The following is a 27,984-nucleotide window of genomic DNA, read 5'->3' as shown; positions in this document are numbered from 1 at the left end:
CACAAACAACATGGTGGATCAGCTGTTTTCATTTTTTGTGAGCCCGAAATTGTTTTTATAAAAAGACGCACTGTTATGGTCACATAGCCATGTGTGAATTAAAATGGGCTCAATCGCATCGGTGCTGCAATGGCATTGTCAGGCGTGCGGTCAAATCAACCCAACGGAGAGTGTGAAATGTTTGAAATGTGGTATAAAGAGAGTATCTGGTCATGACAGTGAGATTACTAAACGTTATTGCACCGATTCCTCTTCTGAATACGCATCGCGGACCGAGAAGAGCGGCGGAACGACTCCTGGCTCAGAGGCAATCGTCATACCCACTACAAACAATTTCAATAGGTAATATTTCGTGTGTTCTATTGACACCTAATTCCATTGTTGCTTGTGTCATAGGATATCGATTTTTCCCAGTCCATATTTAGGTTATTTTCTCATTGTATTTAACCGTTGCGTGTGTATAATAGAAGTTCATTAACGGAATTGTGGTTTGAAACCTTTTTTTAGTAGTGGCTTAGTCATTGTTGTTATAGAAATGGAGTATTTAACCGCGCGATGACTCGAGGTGGGTATTGTCATATAACTATTGGTTTAATCGTATTTATTTCTTAGCGAGACTTGATATTAGTGACTGTTATGCTTGTTTTCAATACAAAATAGTGTTCAAAAGCCTTTTTATGGTGTTATTTTAATGAAAAGTGTGAGTTTTCTTTCATTTTCGTATATGTTTCTGTGTTAAGTAATATAGGCTGAAGTTTACAGTATTTTAGGTCAAGTTACACTCTGAATGCTGGAGTGCACATTAAAAGCAGCTGTGTACATCACATACTTGTGTATGTTAATTCATGAAATCAGACTGTCTGTAAAGTTGTGAATCAACTAATAGGGATGTTGACCTATATCAAATTATCAAATTACATTACACTTCTTAATGATGTAGATTTTAAAACTAAAGATAAGAAAAATTATATTTTTGTTTTAAGGGCATAAACATGTTATTTCTAATTTAAAAATTAACAAAAAACCACCATTAATAATTAATATATTTCAGTACAATTTTTGATTGCTAAATACTATTTATTGTTCGCACTTTACAAAAATAGGACAGAACTGCTACTATTTATCACTGAAAAATCCTTAAATATTATTGTATTTGTAAAAATAGAATTTTCCCCTAAAAAATTGTAGGCGTCTGCCATAATAATAAGTTATTTAGAACACTTCAAAGGTGCCAAATAAGGTCAAACATTTATTATTGTGTTATGATTATTTGCCCATATTCGGAACTAGAAGACGCCTGCAACTTCATTAAATTTTTTAAAATTAAAATTAAGAAACCAAAAGAAAGAAAAGTATCTTTCCATGAAAATCCCATTAATATTGGTCCAGCCATTCCAAAGATTAGCCCAGACAAACAGAAAGACACAGACAAAATTTTTTAAAAAGGCTTGTTTATGTTTTGATATCATGTAAATAAATAAAAGCCCTTGAGAAAACACAGTTATTATTAAATTACAGACAAACACCTCAACTTTATTTATGTATTGATAAAATTTCATTCAGAATAACTTTGATCATATTGTCTCGTCTGAAAATGGTTTAACAGTTCCACACTTTAAATCCAGTTCTCAAAGACATCGAAAACTATTGGACCAGTGAATTTGACCTATGAATTACAAAAGGGTCTTTTTTAAATTAATTTCCTGGCCATTGTACAATTAACACAAGAAGTTGCAGACTTCCATTCTGATAAAATATGATTGTTCTTTGTTACACAACAAGACTCAAATTAATGATAAGTAAAACCATTGTCTAAGTTATATTGAATTATTTTTTGGTTTGCTTTATTGTTATGGGATGAATTTAAAGATGTTTGGTTGAGTCGCTTAATGGAAACATTCTCTGCTATGAAAAATTCAGTTTATAGTCGAGTGACTGATCACTGATAAATGTAACTGAACACAAAAAAAATGTGTTTGGATCTGAGATAAATTGTTTGGGTCAATTAGATTTTTTAGGTCGGGTTATGAAAAACTGAATTACATCCCAGAAATTTGTAGTAGACATTCTCAGCATAGAGTTGGGAAGTTGATTGTGTTATGCCCCTGTGCCTAGGAGAACATATTATACCAAGACCAGTTATTATCATTAACATCTGTATCATCTTCAGCTTGTATCTGTCCATTGCTGGACTCCTCCTCCATCCTCCTCCATCCTCATCCAGCCACTTTTCAGGACCTTAATGTTACTGTAGTTAAGGAATAGCAATAGAAGGAAATAGAATAGTACAAATATAGCTGCTTTGTTGTGCTATGACAGTACGTTATCAAAAATGGATGTTTTTATACAGTGTTTTTCGTTTTGTATGACATTGCTCTTAGTTTTGTTGCAATGGACGATAAGATCTGTAGGAAAAATTGTCTCATTCTCACTTTGTATGCACTACTACTGAAAATCTTACTTTAACTTAAGCCTGCCCACATTGACGCAGCTTAATGGATCTGAGCTCTATATCTCCTAATCTGTAACAAAGCCTGGCCGGTCTATAACAAAGGCTATAATTTAAAACATTGGTATAAGTTGTGCCCCTTTCACACTTGCAGTGGATGGTCGTGCGTCGGGTCGGCGCCGCTTGCGAGCCGCGCGTGGCGCTGCGGCTGCGGTCTGCGCAACGTGTCCGCTTCGTGGCGGTGTGCGGCCTGCGACAAGATCGCGCCCCATGCTCCTGTTTACAGGTACCCGTTAGACGCTTTCACACTGGCAGTGGACGGCCGTGCGTCGGACGCAACCGTTGGCGAGCCGTGGAGCTGTCTAGATTTATGACATGGCTCGTCCGGAAAAGAAGTTACTGTTGTAGTTAGAGGCACAATAATCTCAACACCTAACTCAGATTAAGGAACACATGACTGCATTTTGTAGGTGTGGTTAGTGTTTCTTGCATGCCCTGCAAAGTGTTGCTATGTATTGATAAAAAAAACATACAGTTGAATTGAGAATCTTCTCCTTTTTTTGAAGCCGGTTAAAATGGGTGTCCCCCATTACCCACTTTACAATAGGTGGGTGACTAGTGGCTCACCTTATCAGCTGATGGTAAGTGAAGCAGATGATTAGTCTGTCAAAAAAATATAAATATATATAATAATATATATATATATAATAATATATATATATATATAATAATATAAATAGTATAAAAATCATCATCATCGCTTTTCTCAACCCTCAGAACAAATTTTGTTGATTGTTTTACAAAAAAGCTATTTATTTGTGTAATAATGTCTTTTCTGTAATAATAATTAATGAAATATTCTATCATAGCGGAACAATTAATTGCTTGATACTTTTCTAATGATTCTACTGATAAGTCGGAATTCAGCCAATTTTGGAAGAATATTTTAGCAATATTTTTTTTTACTACAGATTGTCTGATGACGAGGAGCAATCTTCAGGGATGACTGACAAGGAAAAGTCTGACCAAGGTATGAATTTAAAATTACTATCCAAAAAGCTTTAAATAACTATGTAAAACATTGAAAAAAAATTATGAAATTCCTATTCTTTTCAGACCACAGTATGATAAGATCCAATACACTAGCAGTCCCGTCTTATAAACCCTCGTCAAGTTATTCCGGCGGTCGCCCTCTGAACCTCGACGTGCAATCCCTCCGTTTGTCTCCCACTCAGATAACCGACCATGCGCATGGAGTGACCAGATCTCTGTCTCACGGCTCAGTGATCAACTCGCAGCACAAGTGGTGGAACGTAGAGGAGACCAGAGGCACTATAAATAGGCCCACAAGTCTTCTAGTCTCAGAGAGGTACGGAACCTCGTCGTGTACGCCGAGGGAGTCTTTCCTGAGAAGCCTTCACACGGTCACGAGGCGGCCCAAGAAGTGTAACGAGAGCAAATCTAATTGGGAGTTGAATTACGTAAAAAAGTATCAAAGGGAGCAGAGCAGAGCGTTACATTTGAAGAAGTGGGCGTGCAGTAAATGCACGTTAGAGAATTCGGGGATACGCACCCATTGTGAGGCGTGCCTGTCGCCGAGGATTTCTCCGTTATCGCGTATATCGAACACTAGAGGTCTAAGTGTGACTACGTTGGGCAGGCACGAGACGTTGAGCGGCAGAGATGGGGCGACTTCGTTACCGACGTCCGGTGGTATTATGATCACCGTCCCAGATTGGCCGCAGTCTACGAATTTGGGGGATAATTTCCAGAGGTCGATCAGCGCACAGAACTCACCGGAAACCCGACCGACGTATCGCCGATCGTTTTCTGAACAGAACAACGAGAACCGACCGGTCGGGAAAGTTATATCGAGTAGACGGAGTCTAAACGACTACCAGAGATCTTTGGCAAGTTATTGTGGAACGCTGACAAAGCCTGAAGAACGGGGGTCCGACAAAAAAGAGGATGCGACAGAACTGATTGACAAAGAATGCAGTTGGGACACAAACGCGGAAGGTGTTATTTACGCGTTGCCGAACAAGGGAAAGTACAAGGATCTGAATCTCCAGTTGCAAGTGAACAATAACGGGACGCGGTACTCCTACGTTTCTGTGCAAGACACGAAGACAGTGATGAGCAATTCTCAAAATGAAGTGGTGTATTCCAATGACATAGGGGAAGGGGATTACGCCAGGATCGACGAGCTGTTGGGCGCGGAAAACTGTATATCCCCTGTGGGGGAGAGTAATATAAGGACGTCGCACATCGGTGCGTCGAAAGAGCCGGGTAAAGTGTACCACATGCTGCCCTCGATGGGCAAGGTGTCGCATAACCCCCGCGAGTCGTCTAAAGTGCCTTCTATGCAGCAATCTTCGTAAGTATTTGATATACTGATTCTAGAAAGAAATAAAAAACGTTTATTTTAAAATTGAGACACAAACCACAATGCCTAAGCACTATTATAGTGCCTGATGCCTCAACCACCTAGGCAAGGCAAGACCAAAACCCAAGTAGTAAAATCAAATACCACTCTGTCTTGCTTAGGACTGTAACTCTACAAAATCTTTTTATAAAAATACTGTTATTTTTATAAAAAAAGAATAATTCTAATGGCAAAGCATCTATCATCATTTGCTGAAAGTTAGTTGACGTGTCACTGTTTTAAACTGACGTGAGTGTATAGTCCGTTCTCGCCGTTCACGTTCACGCTTCGCACCGTTCCTTGATTGGTGGTATCTTACGGCGTGGATTCACGCCGCGAACGCTGTGAGTGTAGAGTAGGTATTACAGAAGAGCTTGTTATTGTTATACTTCCGCAGGCCTGTCTGAAGCGGGCGAAGTCTCCATTGGTTTGCCTGTAATATACGCGTGACGCGTGGTGTGGCCACATTGCAGGCGTGAGAGCGGCGCCGCGCGCATGTGGCAGTGCAGCGAGTGCTGGTTCGCGTACAACGTGTGGGGCGCGCGCTGCGACGTGTGCCGGAGCGCGCGCCCGCCGCACGCCGTCACTCTGGCGCCGCCGCCCGAGCGGGAGCAGCCCAGGACCAGGTACTGTGGCCACTCACACCTTTTTTTGCTATGAACGGCTAATGCTGAGCTGTAAACCCTTTCTGTTTGGTGTCACATACAGTCATATGATGTCTAAGATAGGATGTACTGTTTGTGACACTAAAAAATTAATAAACTTATTTTCTTTCTTTCTTTCACTCATAAGCCCTTCGTGGCAACCTTTTTTAACGTCCGTTAAAAAAACTCGTGTGAATGAGGGCTAAGTATCGTCTAGTCTAACCGTAAGTTTTGACAGTCATGTTAAACAAACCATGTCAGCATGGCGAAAAGTTTCCACGAAGGGTCTAGCGAGGATGTGTGTGATTGTGTGATTAGTGTGTTTGCGTCATCGATTCGGACGATTCTTAGACGGTTTTATTGATATTCATATTGTTACAAACTAGGGTTCGAGGATTTGGAATTAAACACCTGGTGACTCGTATTAGACTTTATTCCCCTCCTTGATCCAATTACCAGTACATAGTTTCAAACGTAGGCAATTCGTTGCCTTAGCCAAAACGTAGCCATGTTATTTCGCTTTGCTCCGAAAGTCAACTGCCCCGAGCGTCGTCTCAACACGTCGTCAAAACGAACTCCAGATAATTCTGGGAACGCCTACACGCGTGTTGTTTATTCCACGAACTTCGCAACAAAAACAACAACAAAAGATAACGTGAGGGACGAACACAAGTTGTAAACAACTCGAAAGGGGCGATTATGAACCCTATATCTCTAGTAATAGGGTTCTCTGTAACAATATCAAGGGGATGCACAAATTGAACTGGTCAGCCATATTGAAATCCTTCATGTTCATAAACATGTATTCATATACATAAAATTTGACCACTTTATTAACGATAATTTGCATGTTTTCTAATAATTATGTTATATTTGTTAAAAAAAACATAATATTCTTCCAGGAACAACTCAGCTTCAGAAGCGAGTGGACCCAAGCCTGAGTTGAACCGCAATGAGCCTCCCAAGAAGTTAACAGTACCGATCGCCTCTTTGGACCACGACCTCAACAGTGATGAGCTATTGTTTGCTGTTGGTGAGAGATTTGCTTTGAATTTTACATTTTGATTGACACCACTTAACGTAAACATTACTTATTGACATTTAAGAGTTACATAAACCATTAGATCTTTTTTTACATTTATTTCAAACAATATTGTGGTGTAAGATGGAAAGAGCTTGTCTAGAAAATGCCTATTAACTCTTTCTTCAAAGGTGTTGGAATCACAGATCCCAGAAGGACATTTCAAACGGTAAGGAACTTTGATACTGTTTGGTGTGGGTCGCTTGGATGATAGGGAAGTCGCCGTTCTTGCTCGTCTGTAGTAGAAGGTTTGGAAGAGAATCAAGACCAGTATCACAGCACATTCTCCAACATTTCTGACGCTAAATAACATGTCAGTCAATGGTTTTTTGGAAAATTTTCGGCTCGTGATACTGTTGGCAAGAACGAAGCATAGCAGTAGGATGTGTTCTAATAAAAATAACAATAAAATTTTATTTAATTAAACTTTTAAGATAATGTTATATTATTTTAAGATAATGCTCTACACATACGTAAGAGCAAAGCGTGAACGTGAACACCACAAACGCTGTGATTGTAAAGCGGGCCTTATATCTCTAGCCACAGCAGCTTAGGATAGGAGTCTAGGCTGGTGGGAGGCTTCGGACGTGCCCAGTTACCAAACTACTGGCAAAGACGTACCGCCAAGCGATTTAGCGTTCTAGTACGATGTTTTGTAGAAACCGAAAAGGGGTGTGGATTTTCCTCTTCCTAACAAGTTAGTCCGCTTCCATCTTAGATTGCATCACTTACTATCAGGTATTGTAGTCAAGGGATAACTTGTAAAGGAAAAAAAAGGCCAAAAATATTCGAATTAAGCTTCAAGAATGCAACATGGTTATGGGTTATCTAAATAATCATACTCCCTCGTCAGACTCCACCCCTACGCCGAGCGCGGACGCGTTGACGTGGACGTGCGCGCGCTGTACGCTGGTCAACGAGTCCGCTGCGAGCGCCTGCGCCGCGTGCGCCGGCTCCAGGCCCTCGCCGCACACGCACTGGTGAGTGGTCGCATCTCAGACGAATTATATAGGGACCTGCCTCGCTAGACGTTGCCCCTCTGTCAAAGATTAAAAGTCAATAATTAATCAATGATATAACGAGACGAATACCTTAGCATTCTATGGATTCAAAGTGCGGTTGCCGGGTCCATCGCATGGTAGAGAGAAAAACTCCGAGCAGAGTCATGGACTTGTGATTACTGGATGTAGGGTTAAGGAATTCCTTGACGATTGATCAGCACTCCCCGTTCTCTGCTCGTGTTGATCTCCCTGCCTAGCCAAATTTGGTAAGAACTTATTAGAGCAGCTTTGATACTCGTTCTAATATAGAACTAGCTGCACTTACTAGAGATGCCAATTAATATTTACATTTTGAGCATAATCTTTAATGGGTCTTCATTTAAAGGCGATGCCTAATTAGTGCGTCATCTTAACGGATCAACGCTTAGCCACACCTGTTGCGTTCACGCTTGACGTCGCAGTGCATACAAAAATGAGCACTGTCTGTCGTTTGTTGAAACGTCACCTGCGACGACGCAAGTTTTTAATGTTAAAACATAATCAAGGACTTTCAAAATTTTTGTCTGTCCTGTATTTCTGTCTGGCTAATCTCCATTTAAACAGGGCTTTCATAGGTAGATAGAGGAGGTAATAAAGGCTACATTTATCTCGGAAAATACATGGTTCCCACGGGATTTATAAAAAACTGAATTTCAAGCTTACGAAGTTGCGGGCGTCCGTTTAAAATATATGGACAACGTGGAATTGGAACATCTCAACGCACTGATAGGGCATCGCTCTATAAAGGGAATTACACATTTTGCTACGTATCTCTAATAAATCCATTTGTCCAAGGTCATGCAGTTCGTGTACGCTACGGAACCCGTTGTCAGCGAGCCTGTGCCTGGCGTGCAAGACGCCGCCGGTGCCCAAGCATGGTGTCCCCAGCTCTTCTGCCGACGCAGCCCATGGGGCTGCAGGTATACCATAACCTTTTACATATCACATGTAATGTTAAGGGACAATGTGTTTGTGATTATAAAGAAGATTATCTATATTAATATTAGAAAGAAGGTAGTTTGCGAGGTTATAGGAGATAATCTCTGGATTTGCAAGTAACCAATAAAAACCTACATTTTTACAGAGCAGTATTTTTTTTACAAGTTAGTCCTTAGCTACAATCTCACCTGACGGTAAGTGATGGTACTATCAAAGATGGAAGCGAGCGAGATGGGTGATAATTCACACTCCTTTCGGTTTTTACAGGACATCATACTGGAACTTATCACTCACTCAATCAGCTCTTCGAACTATGTGCCACTATAGCCTTGCAACTCGTTGAGCTGTGTCGGCGATTTTGGTTCTTTTTTTGCATCAATCGTGCATAGATACTTTGACATAGCTCGCTCAATCCATTGCAAGTAAGTCTTGGATCCGTAAGTCATAATTATATAATTGTTTTTCTGTTAAGTCGGAAGAAGCCCTTCGCGACACACCCCGGCACCTCGCCGAGCGGCGTCGCGACACAAAACCCCACCCCCTGAACACAAGTAAGTTTTTTGCTCTTTTTCGTATTGTCTTTAGTACCTTCCTAACAACCTTAACACAATCCTTTATAGTTCTACGTTTGTCTTTTGATGTTTTTTTAGAAAAATCGAAACTGAAAACAGGACGTTTCTAGATACAGCAAAACTTATTTACAAGAACAAGAATATCGACTTATTAAATCTTGTGATGCGTGTTAAATGAATAAAATTTAAGTCGTCATTCATTCATTCTTAATGGTATCCATCGTAGTGTGTAAAAAATCAAGATTAAATATTTCAATATACAAGCGTTTGTTCCTTTTTGCAGAACCTTAGGTCACCTGATAAGTTATCAGATGATTCAGGGTAGTGAGTTGTGATGTTAATATTACGTATAAATGATCCTCCGTCCATCCAACGTTTGTGACTGTGCTGTGTGAACTTAATGTAAACTCTTCTAACGTAATTTCTTTTAAGATGACTGAAAAATTAAATCACTTGAACTTGATCTAGTAATTCGTGTTTTTAAATACATCAAAATGCATCCTGCATAGTTATCCTGCTGTTTCTAGCGACCACTACGGGAGACATATTCTACTGAGAAGTTCTATATTAAAGAGTATCCAAAGCTGCCCTAGTTTGACCTTACCGAATTTGGCTAGGCAGGTAGTGTTAATGGATTGTCAAGGAATCCCTTAACCCTACGCCCATTGGTCACAAGTCCAGGACTCTGCTCAGAATTTTTTTCTCTGCCACGCTATGGACTCGGCACCCGCGCGGTGAATCCTTGGAATGTTCAGATATTCGTCTCTCCACTAAAAACAACAAACATTCTTTAATAATCTACAGATCAGAGACAACAGAGTGGCCGTGCTCGGAGTGTACATTCGTGAACGCGGGCGCGGCGCTCGCCTGCGACATGTGCCAGTCACCCAAGACCCGGCTACTGCCCGCCGCGCCCGACCAGCCTAGCTTGGACGACGACGATTCGCGTAAGTTGTGTATATAACATAGAGCAGAGACATTGGCCCTAGAATCCTCTGAACGCACGGCTGTGTTCCTCTGTACGACGCTAGACTGTGACTCACTCACCCAAAGCCCAACTAGCCTAGCTTGGACGACGATGATTCGCGTAAGTTGTGTATATGCGATAGAGAAGAGACATTGGCACTAGCATCCTCTGAACGTACAACTGTGTTACTCTGTAAGACGCTACACTGTGACTCACTCACCCAAAGCCCAACTAGCCTAGCTTGGACGACGACGTTTCGCGTAAGTTGTGTATATACCATAGAGCAGAAACATTGACACTAGCATCCTCTGAACGCACGATTGTGTTCTCTGTACGACGCTACACTGTGACGGCCAAAAACTGGCTACTGCCCGATGATTGACACTTGGGCGACAATGTTTCTTGTAAATTGATGTACAGGCCACAGAGCAAAGATGTCAAGTTCGTCTTAAATAGATCTCGGTTTCTGAAAGCAACTTTGAGGAGAACTCAGTAATTTACTGATAAGGCTTTTGATTATATGAAGTAAAGTTTTGAAAGCTTCGATACTTAATGACATAACTACATACTTAAAAACACTGGGTAATTTTTGTTAGCATTAGACACATAACTGCGATAAAGCCTATCATAGTATGTTTTAAAGACGCCTATTCACTCGACGTGAAAATAATAAATCAATGCTTTTAGGGAAAACGGAAATTGGAAGGACGTACCGGATCTTTCTGATTCACACTGTTTGTTCTCATCTAATATTTTTTTCCGATTTGGTTGCACGATAATAGGTACCAAAAATCTATATTTTCGTGTTACAGCGGAAGGATCAGACGGGGAGAGACAAGAGAGTACTCCGATGGAGATACTTCGGCTCAGAGAAGAGAGTCACGCTTGGACGCAGTGGCAGGAGGTCTTGGCTCAGTGCGCTGCGGTGAGATATTTATATTGAACTAGCGGACCCGGTCAAGCTTCCCTTTAACTTTAGTGCACTTCTTCCATACCCCTACCTCTGCCCTACCGCTACCCTACCCCTACCTTACCCCTACCTTACACCTACTTTACCCGTACCCTACCTACCTTACCTCTACTATTAGCGAAATCAGTTTAGCCGTTCTCGAGATTTGCGCTTAGGAAGATTCAAGATCCGTTTTTCTATAGAAGATACGAATCGTTTGTAAGGGAGAAACATTTTTTTTAGTCTTTTTAAATTTTTCTCTCCGTAAGAACCATTCTAGTACTTCAAGGAGTATTCTAAAAAATTTGCGAAATCGGTTCAGCCGTTTTCGAGATTTACGCTTAGGAAGATTCCAGACTCATTTTCATATATATACAGGGTGCTCGGGAGTGTTTCCCATAACTTCAAGGTGTTGGCGAGTCCATTTATAGGAGTTGAATTGCATAACTAATATTTTTTGAACTTAAAAATATTTTTTTTTTTATGTTTTCATACAAAGTAATTCAAATAATTCCGACTATTCATGTAACACACGCCTTTATCTATATTTGCATTTAAAATACGTAAAACTTGGCTACGTCATAATTATAAACATGCGTTTATGGGACACATTTCAATATTATTTACAACAGATATATTATTTACCTCGAAAGGATTATTTTTAGACCACATGTTCCTTGAACATTCTTAAATATTTTCGGTAAAGAATATAATCCCAGAGTTATGGGAAATACTTCCCAGCATCCTGTATATATTGTATTTCATGTTTTATCTGAAAAGATATAAAGTGATATTGCACTTTGTTGCACACCATATTACAATATGAACATGAAACAACAAAATGAGCATAAAAACTAATAAAAAAACATAAAAACAATGTCGTTTCAGACAGGAGACATGTATGTAGACGAGTCGTTCCCCGCGGCTCCTCGCTCGCTCTACTACAGCGGGTCGGGGGGTTCGGGCGAGCCTAGTGGCGGCGCCGGCGGGGCCGGTGCTGCCGCCAGGTGGCTTCGGCCGCAGCACATCCATGTAGACGCTGATCCCAGGTTACCCTGGGTGGTGTTCAGAGATCCGCGGCCTTCGGATATATCGCAAGGTTACTCATTATACTTTTTTCATTTTTAACATGCTATTTGTGATATTATTGGTTATTTTCCATAATAGAACATGTTCTAGATTTGAGCAATAAAATTTCTGCCAATTTTTCAAGGACATTCTGCTACTAACATAATGCCACCTTAAAAAAAATTAACCATATTTTATTTATTTATTTTAACCATTAATTTTCCATAATATAGATAAAATAAAAATGTTTAAAATCTAGTGGTATCAATTATTTAGTGGGACCTTTAGATGCAAACAACATATTTAGGTACAGTCTATTAATTGGTATAAGTATTCATATTTCTATTTATATATATTATATGTATATATATGTCATATTAATTATTGTATGTTGGCATTTATCTTTATGTTATTATCATTTTATTTATACGCTCTTATCAAGGTTTTTAGTTTTTGGTTTTTTATTTTGTGTCTTATTATATGAATTTTTATTTTGAATGTATTAAAGTATTTTGATTAGGTGTTTAGTTTATAATTATAACAGACTGTGACGTCACCCGGGTCTCAGCTGAAAATCAGCGCTGCGCATTGCTTTCCAGCGATGAACGGCTAATGCTGAGCTGTAAACCCTTTCTGTTTGGTGTCACAGACAGTCATGTAATATCTAAGATAGGATGTACTGTTTGTGACACTAAAAAGTGAAGAAACTTATTTTCTTTCTTTCTTCTTCTTTCTTGGTAGGACAATTTTCAGGGGGAATATCATATCGGAAGCATTGGAGGCTGGAAGATGGCTTGTAAGAAAAACGCCTTACCACCATGGTTCGCTACGTTTATTATTTTGTCTGTCTCGCCATGAATATCACATATACATTTGACTTTTTGGACTTTTGGACTTTTATTATTTATAGTCACAAATAAATAATTTGTCCCTCAGCCAAAGGATTATAATGTTGAGAGACAATTTTAATAATAATACCTAACATGGATTTTTCCGAAATAAAAAGTAGCCTATGTTTAATTCAGAGTAAAATTTATTTCCATTCCAAATTTAAACCAAATCACTTCAGTAGCAGCTGAAAGGTGACACCAACATACACACCAGCGGCGAAGAATTCATGCAAGCTGATTCCCGCCGGGTTATTTTAATAATCCATCATAGATATTTAAGAAACCTGAGTTTCTATCACGTACGCTGTATGAATTCCTTTTCTTTGGGACGGCTTACCTCCATCCTTCGCCACAGATACACACACACAACTTTCACCATTAAAATATTAGTGATTTTTCGTAATGTTATTAATTATTCGTTTTCAGGTGTTTTAGGCAACTGCTGGTTGCTATCAGCCCTCGCAGTGTTGGCGGAGCGCTCGGCCCTCGTCCGCAGTGTGGTGGTGCGGGCTGAGCCGGCCCGGGGCGCGTATCAGCTGCGACTGTGCAAGGACGGTCGCTGGCTGACGGTCACCCTGGACGACCTGCTGCCTTGCAACCGGAAGGGGCATCTGGTCTACTCTCAGGTCAGTGGCTTCTAACACTTTTAGGTATAGTTTTCACAGGATGTCTTTAACATACTCAAAACAGCTAGTCAATGACCTTGGACGACCTTCTACCTTACAACTGGAAGGTGCATTTGGTCTATTCTCAAGTGACTACGGTTTTTGGGTGACTTCTTTACAGGATGTCTGTCTTCAACACACTTATACCTTAATCTGTCTAAAAATGTCTTTTCTGTCAAATGTGCGTTAAAACTGTTTTCTTTATATAATATTTCAAGAAAAACTGCCAGGTTGGTGAAGAATAAACTTAAACATCATGTGTCTAAAAAGGCCGACCATTATTTTAGTCAAACGTTCGCTAGAACTGACGGTTTCCTATAAATTTTCAAGGAGAAACGTGCGAGACGGGTGCGGGAAAATGTATTTACCAACGACTTTTTTACAGGACGTATAATAATTTATAAACGCCGTCAATCTTTCTGTTCTGTCAATCTTTTCTGTCACACACGTTAAAAACGAGTACGTTAAAATTCACAGTATTTTTAAATATCCAATAAAAAGTGGAAAAAAATATACAATATCATCATTTGTAGATTTCTAATGCAGGAATTTGTAGGTAATGGAAAAAAAGTAGAGGATTAACGAAATGGCAAAGGCCGGTTTGAAAACAAGATTTTAAACCCCAAATTTTTGAATAATTTAGCTTTCCACATGCTAATTTTATAATTATGATCACAGGCAAAAAGGAAACAGCTGTGGGTGCCCCTCATAGAAAAAGCAGTTGCAAAATTACATGGATGCTATGAAGCTTTAGTTTCTGGAAGAGCCATTGAAGGTAATTTTTTATACTTATTGATAGTTTTGTTTACTGATAATTGGAAAGTCTCAAGACTTAAGTAACAATTGTGTATTAAATCTTAAATTATAAGCCGAGAGGAAAGAGATCATGTGCAAAGATTTTTTGGGATTGGAATATCCTATAATTCAGAAATATGTTGTGAGTACTTTGATTGTCATTTTGGTATTCTGACTAATTTATTCGCAAAGAAGAGCAAAAAAGCAATCTATTGTCATATTTTAGAATTTAATCTATTGTCATATATAGTTCAAAGTATACCATCAATTTTCGACCTTGATTTTCCCAATTATTACTTGGTCTATATTTCTGACTATAGGGCTTTGCACATTGACGGGGGCTCCGTGCGAGTCAGTGTCCCTCCAAGCCGGGGGCGCCGGCGGCGGCACTGGTGGCGGAGCACCCTTGGAGCAGCTGGACCGGGACCTGGTGTGGGCCCAGCTGTTGTCCTCGAGACAGGCCTGCTTCCTTATGGGGGCTAGCTGTGGGGGTGGCAATATGAAGGTAAGTTTCAGATTACGTTATTATTTACCAAAGGAACCTTTTCCAAAAGTCCAAATCATTTGTTGAAATCTTTTAGACTATTGTTGCACCTACTCGTGCAAGTTCACTTGAAAAGAAATATTTTAGTTTATCATTAAACTGAGGGTGTGATGAAAGTATTGTCTTGAAATTTTTTTGTAATTAGTTGGCAAAGTTTCAAAATCCGGAGGTCCATTTTTTAATGACTAGATTGCTGTTGTAATTTCTTCATGACTATGTGTAATTTTATTTTTAGTTTTATTTACAGTTATGAGCCTTTAGTAACAAGTTAGTAATAAAAAACCTACTGAAACTGCATTTTTTTACTTCTGCACGTTAAGCATGCGTTAATAACGGCGAATTCAAAAATATCGCTCTCTCGTTCTCTCTCGAATGGGACAAAAGAGACATCGATATGTAATACAAACATAGACAATTATCTCGTGGCGCATTCTAGGTCCAGGTATTGATCTTCTTCCATAACCAGGTGGACGAGGAGGAGTACCAGCGGCTAGGGCTGCGGCCCCGCCACGCGTACTCCGTGCTGGACGTGGCGGAGGTGGCGGGCTACAGCCCCCCCCTGCGCCTGCTGCGGCTGCGCAACCCCTGGGGGCACTACACGTGGCGCGGCGCCTGGGCGGCCAACTGCCCGCGCTGGACCGACGCGCTGCGGCGCGCGCTGCCGGCCGCCAGCGCCGACCGCGACCAGGGCGTCTTCTGGATCAGCTTCGACGATGTACTCAAGTTAGTTGACTTTTCGGAGTTGCTTATACAATGGCTTTTTAAGAAAAGAGCGTCTTTTGGATCACTTTTAGGGGTTTTACTCAAAGGCATAGCATCCAGGGCATCTTCTATATCAGTGTCGGCAATGCACTCAACTTTCTGAACGACTTTCTGAATTTCTTACCCAAAGGTATCCCAAGGCATCTTTAAGATTAGCTTCGACGATTTGCTCAAGTTAGTCAACTTTTTGAGTTTCTTTCCCGTAGGTATCACATGAGCAGGTCATCTACTGGATTTTTACCCAAAGGCATAGCAAGAAGCCAGGGCATCTTCTAGCTATCAGCTTCGGCGATGTGCTCAGGCAGCCGAAGCCAGCAGCAGAGCAGAAGCCAGGGCATCTTCTAGATCAGCAAGGGAGTCAACTTCCTGAATTCCTCACTCAAGGGTATCACAGGGCATCCTTAGGATTACCTTCGAGGATGTGTTCCATTAAGACGACTTTCTGGATTTCTTACAAAAAGCCATCACTTACCATCCATCACTGGTCTCTTACCAGGGCATCTTCGGACCAGCTTTGATGATGTGCTCAAGTTATTAGTTTCATCTTGTGGATTAGTTTCGACAATGAGCTCAGGTTAGTCGACTTTCTGTGTTTCTTACCCGACGGTGGTAGGTTCATAACCAGGTCGTGGAGGAGTTCCACCGGCTAGGGCTAGGGATCAGTTTCAGGGGTTTTACTCAAAGGCATAGCAAGAGTCCAGGGCATTTTCTAGATCAACTTCGGCGATGTGCTCAAGTGAGTCAACTTTCTGAATTTCTTACCCAAAGGTATCACAGGGCAACTTTATGATTAGTTTCGCTGTCAAATTTCTGCTTTTTTTGGATGGACCTTCTCATTGAGATTGGACAATTTCAGTCAAATTTCTGAGTTTCTGACTTAATTTACCAAAGGCGACACAGGAATTCACATTCTGGGTACATTATAACACTGGTCTTTGTATGGAAAGTGTGTTATTATATAACTTTTTTACTATTACACCACAAATAGAGCTCGGGGTTCTTGGTCTTTTGCGCAGCTCTGGGTTCTTGATTTTTTAACAATGTTTTGTTTTTATTTTATATTTTAAAATTTCAAGTTGGTATGTTTTAATTAAATATGTAAAGAAAATTAATTAATAACAAATTGAACAGTATTTAAAATGATGCAAATACGAGTATGAAGACATGGCTGTACGGATGTCAATCTTTGCCTGTTGGTATACACTTAAAAAAATATTGTATTTCGTAATATAATTTAGGTGCCACTCGAATTACATTATTGATTTAATTACAAATTTATATATTAAATGCATTTTAGCTTTGTATTTTTAGCAAAATCACTGACTCGAGCTTTGATATGGACAAAAACTCTCCCAGATTTATTGGAAAGTGCTACAAATACAACCATCAGTACCTTTACCTTCTAAGTCGCGGAGAATGTAGTAGTATTTAATTTTGTTAGATACCTATTTCATGAGATTAGATAAAGTAGAGTATGAAACGTGCATAACTTGGCTTTAAAGCACTCGTGTGTCTATTATACCCACTACTACTCACTTCGTTCGTTTTATATAAAATACAACTCGTACTTTAATAACCGTCATTATACAACCGTTTCATAATCTAGTATTTGATGTTCATGTACATTCCACTCTGGTGACGTGTCCCAATGTCTGGATGCAATGTTCCAGATACTTCGACTGCATAGACATCTGCAAGGTGCGCGTGGGCTGGCACGAGGTGCGGCTGGCGGGCATCCTGCCCCCCATGTCGTCCACTCGCCATCTGACGTGCTTGCTGCTCACTGCCACGCAGCCCACTGAGGTGGACTTCACGCTGTTCCAGGAGGGACAGAGGTGGGTTACAGCCAACATCTGTTTAATGTTTTGTCGAAATAGCTACACGAAAACGAGACTTACGAAAGAGAAAATTTCATGTAGGCTTTTGTACACTTTTGTACAACGTACGTAATTAACTTTAATATTTTTTTAATTTAAACAGTTTTAATTAACTTACTGAACTATGAAAAGCTATCAGTGAGTAAATTAAGCTATACTATATCCATTTATTCCCATTAGAAAGGGAACTACACGAGTGAAGTTGCAGAGAGTCAGCAAATTTATGTATGTAGTGGTGTGTGTTTTTTTTTTCAGGAATTCAGCAAAAAGTCAGAGGTCGCAACTAGATCTGTGCGTGGTCGTGTTCAGAACTAAATCCGGTCCTAGTGCACAAGTGGGAAAACTTGTGGCACACAGCAAAAGACAAGTAAGTTCTGTCAACTGATCGCTACCCCTTTCTAAATCCCTACTATTTACGAAACGAGTCGCGCCACCTAGCGTCGGCACGAGCCGAGATCGAGCAGTGTCATATATATAGAATAATCGTTATGAGAGATAATAATTATGAGAGGTCGTCCTAAACGCGTAGTTAATAAAAAGCTCATAGTTTGTGGAGATACTCAACAACAAGCAAAGTAACAAAGTATATTTATATATTTGACTGACCTTAATTAACATTCTGTCTTTCAGGTAAGAGGTTTTGTGGGTTGCCACAAAATGCTAGAAAAAGGCTTCTACCTGGTGGTATGCCTGGCATTCAACCACTGGCACACTGGCTTGGAACTGGCAGATAGCTCCGCTTGGCCGCGCCATGTGTTGGCAGCGCATTCCTCCAAACCCCTGGCTGTGGAGAGACCTTCGCTGCACCCCCACATCCTGGCGGACGCCATCATTGGCCTGACCTTGGCTAGAGGTCAACGGCATGAAGGCAGACAGGGGATGACTGCTTATTATTTGACTAAGGTACATACACTTATTTTAAACAAACAATTTAATCATTCTAGTTTTTATGTGAAGTTAAAAACAAACCTTATTTTTTAATTTTCAATTCAAAGTACGCTTTGTTATAGTCAGATGCAATCGTTTTGTCGTTACCGAATATCGTACGTTAAGCTGATATAAGATTTTAGGTATTCCCGGTTATGCAGGGGCCTTTTGCCTACTCGAAGGTGCTTCAAGCTTCTTGATTTTCAGCACTTTCTTTCGTAGACAAGCATTGCATTGCATCCGACTATACTTTGAATTTTGGAAATTTGATTTTTTTTCAAATAATACGATACTTCATAACCGTTGTCTCACAAATGCTTTACAGGGTGTCTTCTTTGTGTGCTCTGTTAAATGATACTATGTTTATAGGAAACGGTTTTCACTTACCAACCATGATAAGTTGTTTCTGTCAAGTTTTACTGTATGGAAAATGTCAACAATAATTTCATAGAGATATAAAAAATGGCGTTTTCATTCCCAGGGCTGGGCGGGCCTTGTGGTGATGGTTGAGAACAGACACACAGACAAGTGGATCCACGTGAAGTGCGACTGCCAGGAGAGCTACAACGTGGTCTCCACCCGCGGGGAGCTCAAGACCATCGATTCCGTGCCTCCGCTGCATAGGTATTTCTTATTTTGAAGTGAAACTACTTTACGCACTTGTCGTTGAGAGTGAGTCATTAGATCGATCTGCCTGTGTTTTTACGAGCCGAGAACGTACGAAGTGTTCCATGAGTTATGTTAGGAGTAGTGGGAGGCCGTTTTGAAAGACGTTTTTCTGCCTACATCAATCGGTCACAAGTGCGGGACTTCGTTCAAGGTTGAGAAAGGTTATTCTCTGCCACTCGAGGGTTTATTGGCATTCTGGGTGGGAATTTTAGGCTTTCATTCAACTCTTTAAGTCCATTTCTGATGTCAACCAGTTTTAACAACCACACTTAACTTGGGGAGAAAGTTGATAAATGCATATTGGGCGAGCCTAAGATATGTACTGTCATCTACAGGCACAGTGAAACAGTGTTTGTTATTTTTAACTACCAGTAGATAGCGTTGTTAGAGAACTTTGAAACGATCCCTTTTGTACACTTCACTGATGCGATGTAGTTAGGCCTGAGGCTCATAGATGGCGCTTTGTCTTTTTTGAAAGAAGTGTTACTTCAGTCGTGTGGTCTAAACCACACGTTTTGTTTTTAAATAATAAGGGCTGGTTTCATCGCCTCCTGTAGTCTTAATATGCGAACTGCTGTCTCATGAAGACAAAACGATGACGATAAAAGTTTAGGATTTCTTATAAATCTTAATTTAAATATCACGTGTTTTTCAAATTTTCCAAACGTCACAAACACTATCGTCCATTTTGTGACGTCACTAATACACTTTATGTAATAAACTTCATACTAATTGTTGACTAATGTTATTGTCAAACGCTCAGTTTGTAAGGGCTTTGTTATAATGACGTCATGAAACAGTTGAAATATAGACCATCATGGCCGACAGGCGTTTTGGTTCGTATTGTCAAAAACATATTAAAAAACTAAAATTTTCATGTAATCACGTCTCTAAGAAATATGTTTTTTTTTTTCAATTTAGTAAAACGATCTAGTAAGACCATAAAAAAGTGTCAATTAGTCTATTAAAGTAACCAGGCAAGGCAACCAATTAGAATCGTTCACTGTGTTTTCTGTGTCTATTAAAATAACCAATTGAAATCGTTCACTGTGTTTTCTGTGCCTATTAAAGTAACCAATTAAAATCGTTCTTTGCAGGCAAGTAATAATAGTGTTAACGCAACTGGAAGGCAGCGGCGGCTTCTCGATAGCGCACCGCCTCACGCACCGCCTGGCGGCCGGCGCGCGCCTGCAGGACTGGGCGCCGCGGCCGGACGACGCGCCGCGCCACCGCCCGCCGCTCGCGCGCCGGCTCAGCGGCCTGCACGCCCCGAGACTCATCACGTAGGACCGGGACTCGGCACGTAGCACCGGGACTCGGCACGTAGGATCGGGACTCATCTAGGAGTGACTTGAGACTCATCACTGTTTTCTGTGCTATACACGGACTATGGGGAATTCATCATCAGTTTTGTTTGTGTTCCAATACCTTGTAAGAAACTTCTTTGGGCTGGTCCTGTGATCTAATAATGTTTTCTGTACACACTCAAACAAACTTCATTGGGCTGGAACACCCGCCGTTCGCACGGAGGCTTGCACGCCCGAGACTCATCACGTAGGACCGGGACTCATCTAGGAGTGAGATTCGTTGATTGTGTTTTCTTTGTACCAACATCTTCGAAGAAAGTTCAAGGAGTGATAGAGACTGTCGGGGCTCGGACTATCGGGACTCATCACCTAGAAATTACAAGACTCATCACTGTTTTCTGTGCTCCGTAAAGAAATTTCAATAGGCTGTAACACCCGCCGCTCGCACGCAGGCTTAGCTGGTAGCATGCTTCGTGACTCTTCACGTAGGACTGAGACTCATGACGTAGGACCGGGACTCATGTAGTGACTGAGACTCATCACTGTTTTCTGTGCAATACACTGACTATGGGGATTTATCATTTAGGTGGGACCGAGACTTATCACTGTTTTATTTGTGTTCCAATACCTTCTAAGAGACTTCTTTGGGCTGGTCCTGTGATGTAATAAGTTATGGAAAAATAAGTTTTGGAAGTATAGGTGTGACACATTACTGTTTTCTGTGCTGTAATTACACTCATTTGAAGTAACTTCATTGGGCTGGAACACACGCAGGCTTAGCGGCCTGCACGCCCCAAGACTCATCACGTAGGACCGGGACTCATCACGTGAGACCGGGACTCATCTAGGAGTGAGATTCGTTGATTGTGTTTTCTGTGTTCCAATATCTTCGAAGAAAGTTCAAGGACGGGTTGAAACACATCACTGTTTTCTTTGCTTCAATATACTTGAAGAAACTTCATTGGGCTGGGACTAACGGGATTTAACATGTAAATCATGTTTTATGTGCAATTTCCTGGAAAGCTTATGTTAAGATTATGGCCTAAAACTTATCAACTTATCAATACTTAATTTTAAATGAAGGGTTGTTTCAATAATATAAAGCCCAAGAACGTTGGAATACTTAAGAGGTCCTATTTACTAGCCATTTTATTGTGGACAGACTTTAAAAGTGATGGTAAAAGTTACACACACGCTACCTAGACCATCTAGGAAAATTTATAATTTTCAATTAGGATTTACTTTAATTTGTTGAATAACCATGCTAGACTGCAGAGCGTATAGATATTAGGCCGGAGAATGTAGAAATAAAAATTGAGAAACGATCAAATGTGATTTTGTAGTCTCTTCATTCTCTTTCGTCTAAGAACGTGCGCTTTTTGAAAAGGCTTTTTAGATATGCCAGAAAGAATAAGACGGTACTAAATAAATAGTTAAACGATCGTGATTACCAAAATCCCAGTGATTACTATTAGCACCCAAAAATAAAGATGTTTATACTGATTATTGTTTGCACCCATGACGTTCCTCCTACTCATGGGTGCAAACAGTAATCATTCTATCAATCCGATTATTATTGCTCGCATCTGTAAAGTGGTCAATGTCAGAAGAATATTTTAAATTTTGAGTAATCAAAGAGATATTGTTGTTATATCGAAACACTATAACGCCAATGTGGATTGTAGCTTACGTACTTGTTTTAAAGTTGAATATTCTGCATTACTATTTTACATAAATTGCGTTAAAATGTTCAGAATTTCGACTTTAAATCACCTATGTATGTTTTTACTCTGACGACATATTGATTCAATTAACATCGTTCGTCGTTGACATAAATTATGTCATATAAAATATGAAATTTCATATCTCAAAATATCGACATTTGAAAGACACTGAAAAAACAAATGCTAACTCAAGACTTTGTTTTCATATTTGATAGACCACAATGGTATTTTTAAAGTATAAATAAATAAGATTGCATATATACGTGTAGAAATCACCGCATGGGTTATTTTTCGAGGATACCTAGTCATAAGCACATCACTACTTCTAGTTTTTTAAGATGTCATTAATTATTATTTAATGTATAAATACTTTTAGGTGATATCATCATTTTAAATGTGTAATAAAAATGAATAGATCTTTAATACGTAGTGCGCTATCGGTCGGGACTTAGGAATGTTGAGTTATAGAAAATATAAGTAATGCAATGTCGCTTCGTAGACGTGTAGTCGATGTTAAGCTTACTGTACGATTTCGCAGTAATATTAATGCGAGGATGTGTTATTTTCCACATTAAAAAGTACAGCCTACCAATAGAAGTGTATTTTGACATTCCCATTGACGTTTGCTAGCGGCGTTTTATATAAATAAATCAAATTCTTTAAAAGTTCATTTTGAAAACAAAAATGTTTCGTTTTCAAACATTTCTTTTTAAAATTAATTTAAAAGTATGATAAAACTTTTATCACAATTTTGTAATGCCAAAAATCGATTAAAAATAAAAAATACATGCATATTTACTAATGAAACAAACTATGTAACATCTTACTTTTAGTTTAATATTTATGCATAACGGATACTGAAAAGAAATGTTGAATTATTTCACTAATAATAATAACTGGGCAATAAGAATTACTTTTAGATTTCCGCAGGAATCGTATAGTAAGTATGAAATAACGAATACACCTCTACAAATTGAAATTACGGTGAAAATGATTCGGGCTATGTTCAAATTAGTTAAATGTAAGATTTATGTTTTCTTTAATTACTGTAAGACGAGAAGATATTGTTGTTTTAAAATAATTTTTATTTTGTTTAAGAGCGAACCATGACACCATATTTTATTTGTCTGTTCAACATAATTATGTAGAATCCAAATGTACGCACTATTTTTAAAGCTATCAATTAGATTTGCAATCGACATTATTTTCGAAGTTTTAATTCTTCATACATGGACAATGAAATTTATGTTTTCAGCCATAATGAAATTCAGCCTTTATAATTATTTGTAAAAAGCACAAATTGTTAAGTGAATTTTATTTATTTCAAAGTATGTAATTGAAATTTTAAAAACGACTTATTTTAAATGATTATTAAGTGTACTTTTTATATTACTATTTTTGAATGAGGCAATTTTACGAGAAAGATTTTTTTTGTTTGGTGATCCGATTTAAGTCGTCTATATTTGATTAAAAGAAATATTTTTTATGATCTGATATTTTAGTGACTAACTGAAAAACACTCGAATAATTTTCTTTAATGAATTACATTTATAAGATTGTAATTTAATTGAGACGAACTGTTAATACGTAGAAGAGTAGATTTGCAACTTCTCTTTAATACTCGATTTTAATATGCATTTTTGATTTAGCAATGAATTTGTAATTGATAAGAAAAAGATTAAGTGAAAATATAAACATAACAGCATAGGTCTATTCTGGCCTGTTTCACGGGTTCATGGATATTGGATAATAATTCTGCTTTCGGACGACTTCTATTTGGATTTGGAGTAGATTGACTCTACTACAACTGTCTTGAAAAAGTAGAACATCCATAACAAATGCTACATACGTAGAGAATAATCTGGACAATTACTTATATTTTATAAAGACAATTATTTTATGTTAAATGAGATATTGCTTTAACATAAATGTAATTTTATGTATTTATAGAAGATTTAGCGTTCCATTCCAATACTCATTATTTTTATTGGTTGTTTGTTGAAAATTATTATATTTTTGTATAATTATTTGAGTGATAAACTATACTTGCCACTATTTTATTACTACTTTACTATTACTATAAGTTTAATGAAGGCTTGGCTTTTATATAAGTTGTCAGTTTTATGTGTTTTTAAAATAGGACTATATGATGCAATACCACCTGATTGATACCAACACATCACCCTTTTGATTCATAATAATTTTATACAAAATGAATTAATTGAAATTTTTGTTTGCATTTCGCGTTGAAATTTTAAGTTATAACTGATATTGACGAAGTCAAAAAAAAAAATGAAAGACATATTATTGATTAATTTAATTATTTACATTAAATAATAATTTATTTATTTCTTATTTCTTAAAATTAATGAAATAATTATTATACCCAGCTCGAACAATAAAGGTACTCCTTTTATCTCCTTTATTATTTCGATAAACCATGCTCTAAATCTACTACATTGGATACTACAATTTCTCTTTTCTTAGTTAAAAAAAACTAAGTGCTAACGCCCGTTAAGTTTTAGTATTTGGCCTAAAACTCATTTTCATTGATATTAATTCATTGATCATTGATATTTTTATTATTATTATTATTTCCTCGTTTTGTTTTTCAGTTATTTAATTAATTTTTAACTCGAACAATGGCACAAGAATGCACATAATGAAAATTGTTTATGTGACAAAAAAGTATTTCGATTATAGTAAATAGCTTAGGATGTTAGACAGTATGTGCGGCACAAAATATTGATATTATAGTTTAGTGAATATTTCTAAATGTTTCATAATTTAAACTCTGTTTTCGAATTTGAGACAACATCGGTGACAGATTTTTATCTGCGATCTTCTAACGAAAGCTAACGTAATTAACGTCAATTTACCTAGTGGCAGAGATTTTTCGTTCTTACAAATCATTTTACATGATTATTTCAATGAAATTATGTTATTTTTAACTCTACATACATTGATTTCCATCAGGTAACCCCAACCAAGAATAATTTTTCAAGTAAACAACGCGACGAATAATTGAATTGTATCAATTTGTTAATTTTCTGATGGTTTATGTACTGTAAGTTTGATATCCCAAATTATTGAAATTTGTAACATTGTTTACTAGAAAACCAAGTAAAGAAAACCTACGCCAGCCGTGTTGTATTTACAAAATGTTATGGATACAACACTAGTAACTTTTCTATTTTATTGTTCTGCTAAGACATCACTCGTGGTTTGTGTCGCACACACGTTAGTTGTAAATTTTCCATCGGCACCTGTAAAAATCCTTATACACGAGCTCATAAAGGTTATATAATAATTTGTAGCACGAGTGTGTAGAAAATTAAATGGTTAATTAGTAATTTGTACACAAAAAAAATAAGCTTTTATAAGACAAAAAAAAGTGTTGATCGTTTATTGGGAAGTTGTTTTTCTCACGGTTAAATATTAAGGGTTATTTTTATGTGTATTGTGCCATAATCGAGGTCTAGAGGCCGTTTAGTTGCGCAACCGTTGCGCTATCGTCGAGCAACTTTTAGTTGACGTTTTTGATATAATAAATATTATCCTAGCGGGCCTCTTAGATTTGTTTTGTTTCTTGCTTCGTGTATTCTGACATTGTATGAAATAGTTGTTAATATTACATCCACATTACATTATAATTGTTAAATTGTAAACCACTGTTGTAAAAGGATGCGATAACTAAACGTTATGACAGTTTACACTTGCGCGTTCGTGTTAATTTTGCTGTCAAAATTACGGAACAATACAGAATTATGTATGATATTTATAAAGTATTATAAAACAAACTATGGTTGTTTTAAAATTACCTTGTAATGGTTTACAATATATTGCAATATTTAACTCAAAGTCTTGGTTACAACTGTCACATTGTGTGAGTAATTATATAACTGAAATATTTTTCTTAGTAATTATTATTTTTGTGATATCAATCATTAATAACAGCTAACTTTAATATGTAGATAATTTTATATTGTAGGTACTTTTCAGCATCTCAAATTCATCACCAACTTGTAAATGTGATCATGCAAATTGTATACTAGGAACTTGTGTATATTAATGTGTTCACATGAAATAAATTTAAGAAATCTAAAGTAATATACTGAAGCAAGAAGCAAAAGCTTTAAGATTTTTGATATCACATTTTATTTATTGACTATCTACTTGAATTGTAGTGAGCTCAGAGTAAAGATTAAGTCATAGAGCACATAATTATAATTTACTGGAACTATTTTCACATTAAATAATTAAAGTATTTAAATTGTGTGAGAGCTATTCATCACTGTTAAAATCCATTGTAACCAATTATAAAATATGATTTCTTTTTATAATCATGATTACCGTTTGCACCCTATAGTTTATAATCATGATTACCCTTTTACTCGTGATTACCATTGACACCCACGATTAATGGTCGTGATTACTGGTAATAATGTTCATTGCTCAATGCCGTATGTTTACTCTGAGGTAGTAAGGTTGTTTTGTAGCAAAAAGACGCTTATTTTACGTGTTAGCGGATACGTGAATGCATGTTATATTACTTAAACAATAAGGGAATAAAATTATTTAAATTTGATTTTGTATTTTATTTAACTCTTAAATAATCATTAAATAATGATGTATGACTGGAATTAAAAACTTCCTTCGTCTAGTTGCAGGCTGCTTATGCATAAGGTTTAGTATCATAAACTATTACGCAAAAAAGTTGGAAAAAAATACTTATGAAGGAATGTAGCCTGTTATAAAAACAGGTAGCTAAAGATAACGGCGGTGTAATTATTCGGCATTAGGTTGCAGGCACAGAATAGACATCGCTAAAAGCTAACGCGTTTCAGGTTGTAAAACCTACACTGTACTTGAAAGCGTTTCTCAGTTTTGAAGGATGGTTTCTTATTAGCATTGGCTAGGCCACAATCATCCTTTACCCGCCCCTTAGTTTTAATTATTTTGTGAAGAAACGCTGCTGGACGCCAAAATTCAACAAAATTTGTACAGCTCTAAAACAAAGATAGTAGTAGATAAATAAACGCCACCTCATAGGACAGGGTCTGTAGCCATATGACTCATCGATTCTTTTCTACAAACTTCTTTAATTTTCGACGCGTTAGTTTTGGTTTGGTTGGGTTGAATATTTGTGAATGATATTCATGATCGACAGGTTACGTGATCAAATTGTCGATCGGATCTGTCATTCCCATAAATTTCGTTAGTTTTCGAAGAGTTAGCGTTTGTAGAAAGAGAATCGACATGATACATGGCTAGAGGACCAGCTTAGAAGTACGTACTCATATTTAAATAAGTAACTTCATTATACCACTTCCTACCATCGTCATAAAACTAGGTAAGGTAGGTATATCTAAAGCTAAACGGACTTCCCGGAATACATTGATTATTAGGTACGAGTATGGTGACGCAATACCTTACAAGCGAAGGGTAAGGTCGACCCGTAGTGACGTCACGACTGTAAGGCGGCACAATTTCCCGCGGCAAATGAAATTCGTATCTCATAATGAGCTTCACAGTTTTACGGGTTGTTCGCGCTTTATACAGCGACTAGATGAGACTTTTCAAAATTAAAGACTAAGGTATTGCTTTTTGCGTTTTAAGGGTTACACTAAGCAGCAGACAGCCTAGGTAGATTTAAATCAAGCTCCTGGCAATGAAATATTATACATAGC

The 27,984-nt window shown here is 38.1% G+C and overlaps 1 protein-coding gene across 2 annotated transcripts; it reads left to right on the top strand.

The window, feature by feature from the left end:
* LOC112055486 (calpain-D) lies at positions 1-26,882 on the top strand. Of its 2 annotated transcripts, none has more exons than XM_052888596.1 (21): positions 1-342; positions 2,604-2,735; positions 3,421-3,479; positions 3,566-4,826; positions 5,348-5,500; positions 6,421-6,551; positions 7,453-7,579; positions 8,435-8,559; positions 9,051-9,129; positions 9,955-10,097; positions 10,930-11,042; positions 11,955-12,165; positions 13,451-13,650; positions 14,368-14,464; positions 14,805-14,989; positions 15,495-15,751; positions 17,461-17,625; positions 17,923-18,034; positions 18,298-18,570; positions 19,076-19,218; positions 20,361-26,882. In XM_052888596.1, the coding sequence occupies exons 1-21, from the start codon at positions 104-106 to the stop codon at positions 20,548-20,550; spliced, it is 4,395 nt and encodes a 1,464-aa protein (XP_052744556.1). In that variant the 5' UTR covers positions 1-103; the 3' UTR covers positions 20,551-26,882. The 2 variants fall into 2 exon arrangements, with proteins under 2 accessions (XP_052744556.1, XP_052744557.1); XM_052888597.1 differs by lacking the exon at positions 1-342 and adding an exon at positions 424-565.
* The last annotated feature ends 1,102 nt before the right edge of the window (positions 26,883-27,984 follow it).

This window comes from Bicyclus anynana, chromosome 23, assembly GCF_947172395.1.
Source record: "Bicyclus anynana chromosome 23, ilBicAnyn1.1, whole genome shotgun sequence".
NCBI lineage: Eukaryota > Metazoa > Arthropoda > Insecta > Lepidoptera > Nymphalidae > Bicyclus > Bicyclus anynana.
The sequence above is the reverse complement of the archived record's forward strand: the minus strand, read 5'-3'. Positions and strand labels throughout refer to the sequence as shown.

Coding starts and splice junctions, on each gene's coding strand:
- LOC112055486 (XM_052888596.1), top strand. CDS start 104: ATGGGCTCAATCGCATCGGTGCTGCAATGGCATTGTCAGGCGTGCGGT. Junction 343..2,603: donor ACTACAAACAATTTCAATAG/GTAATATTTCGT, acceptor TCACACTTGCAG/TGGATGGTCGTGCGTCGGGT. Junction 2,736..3,420: donor CCCCATGCTCCTGTTTACAG/GTACCCGTTAGA, acceptor TTTTTACTACAG/ATTGTCTGATGACGAGGAGC.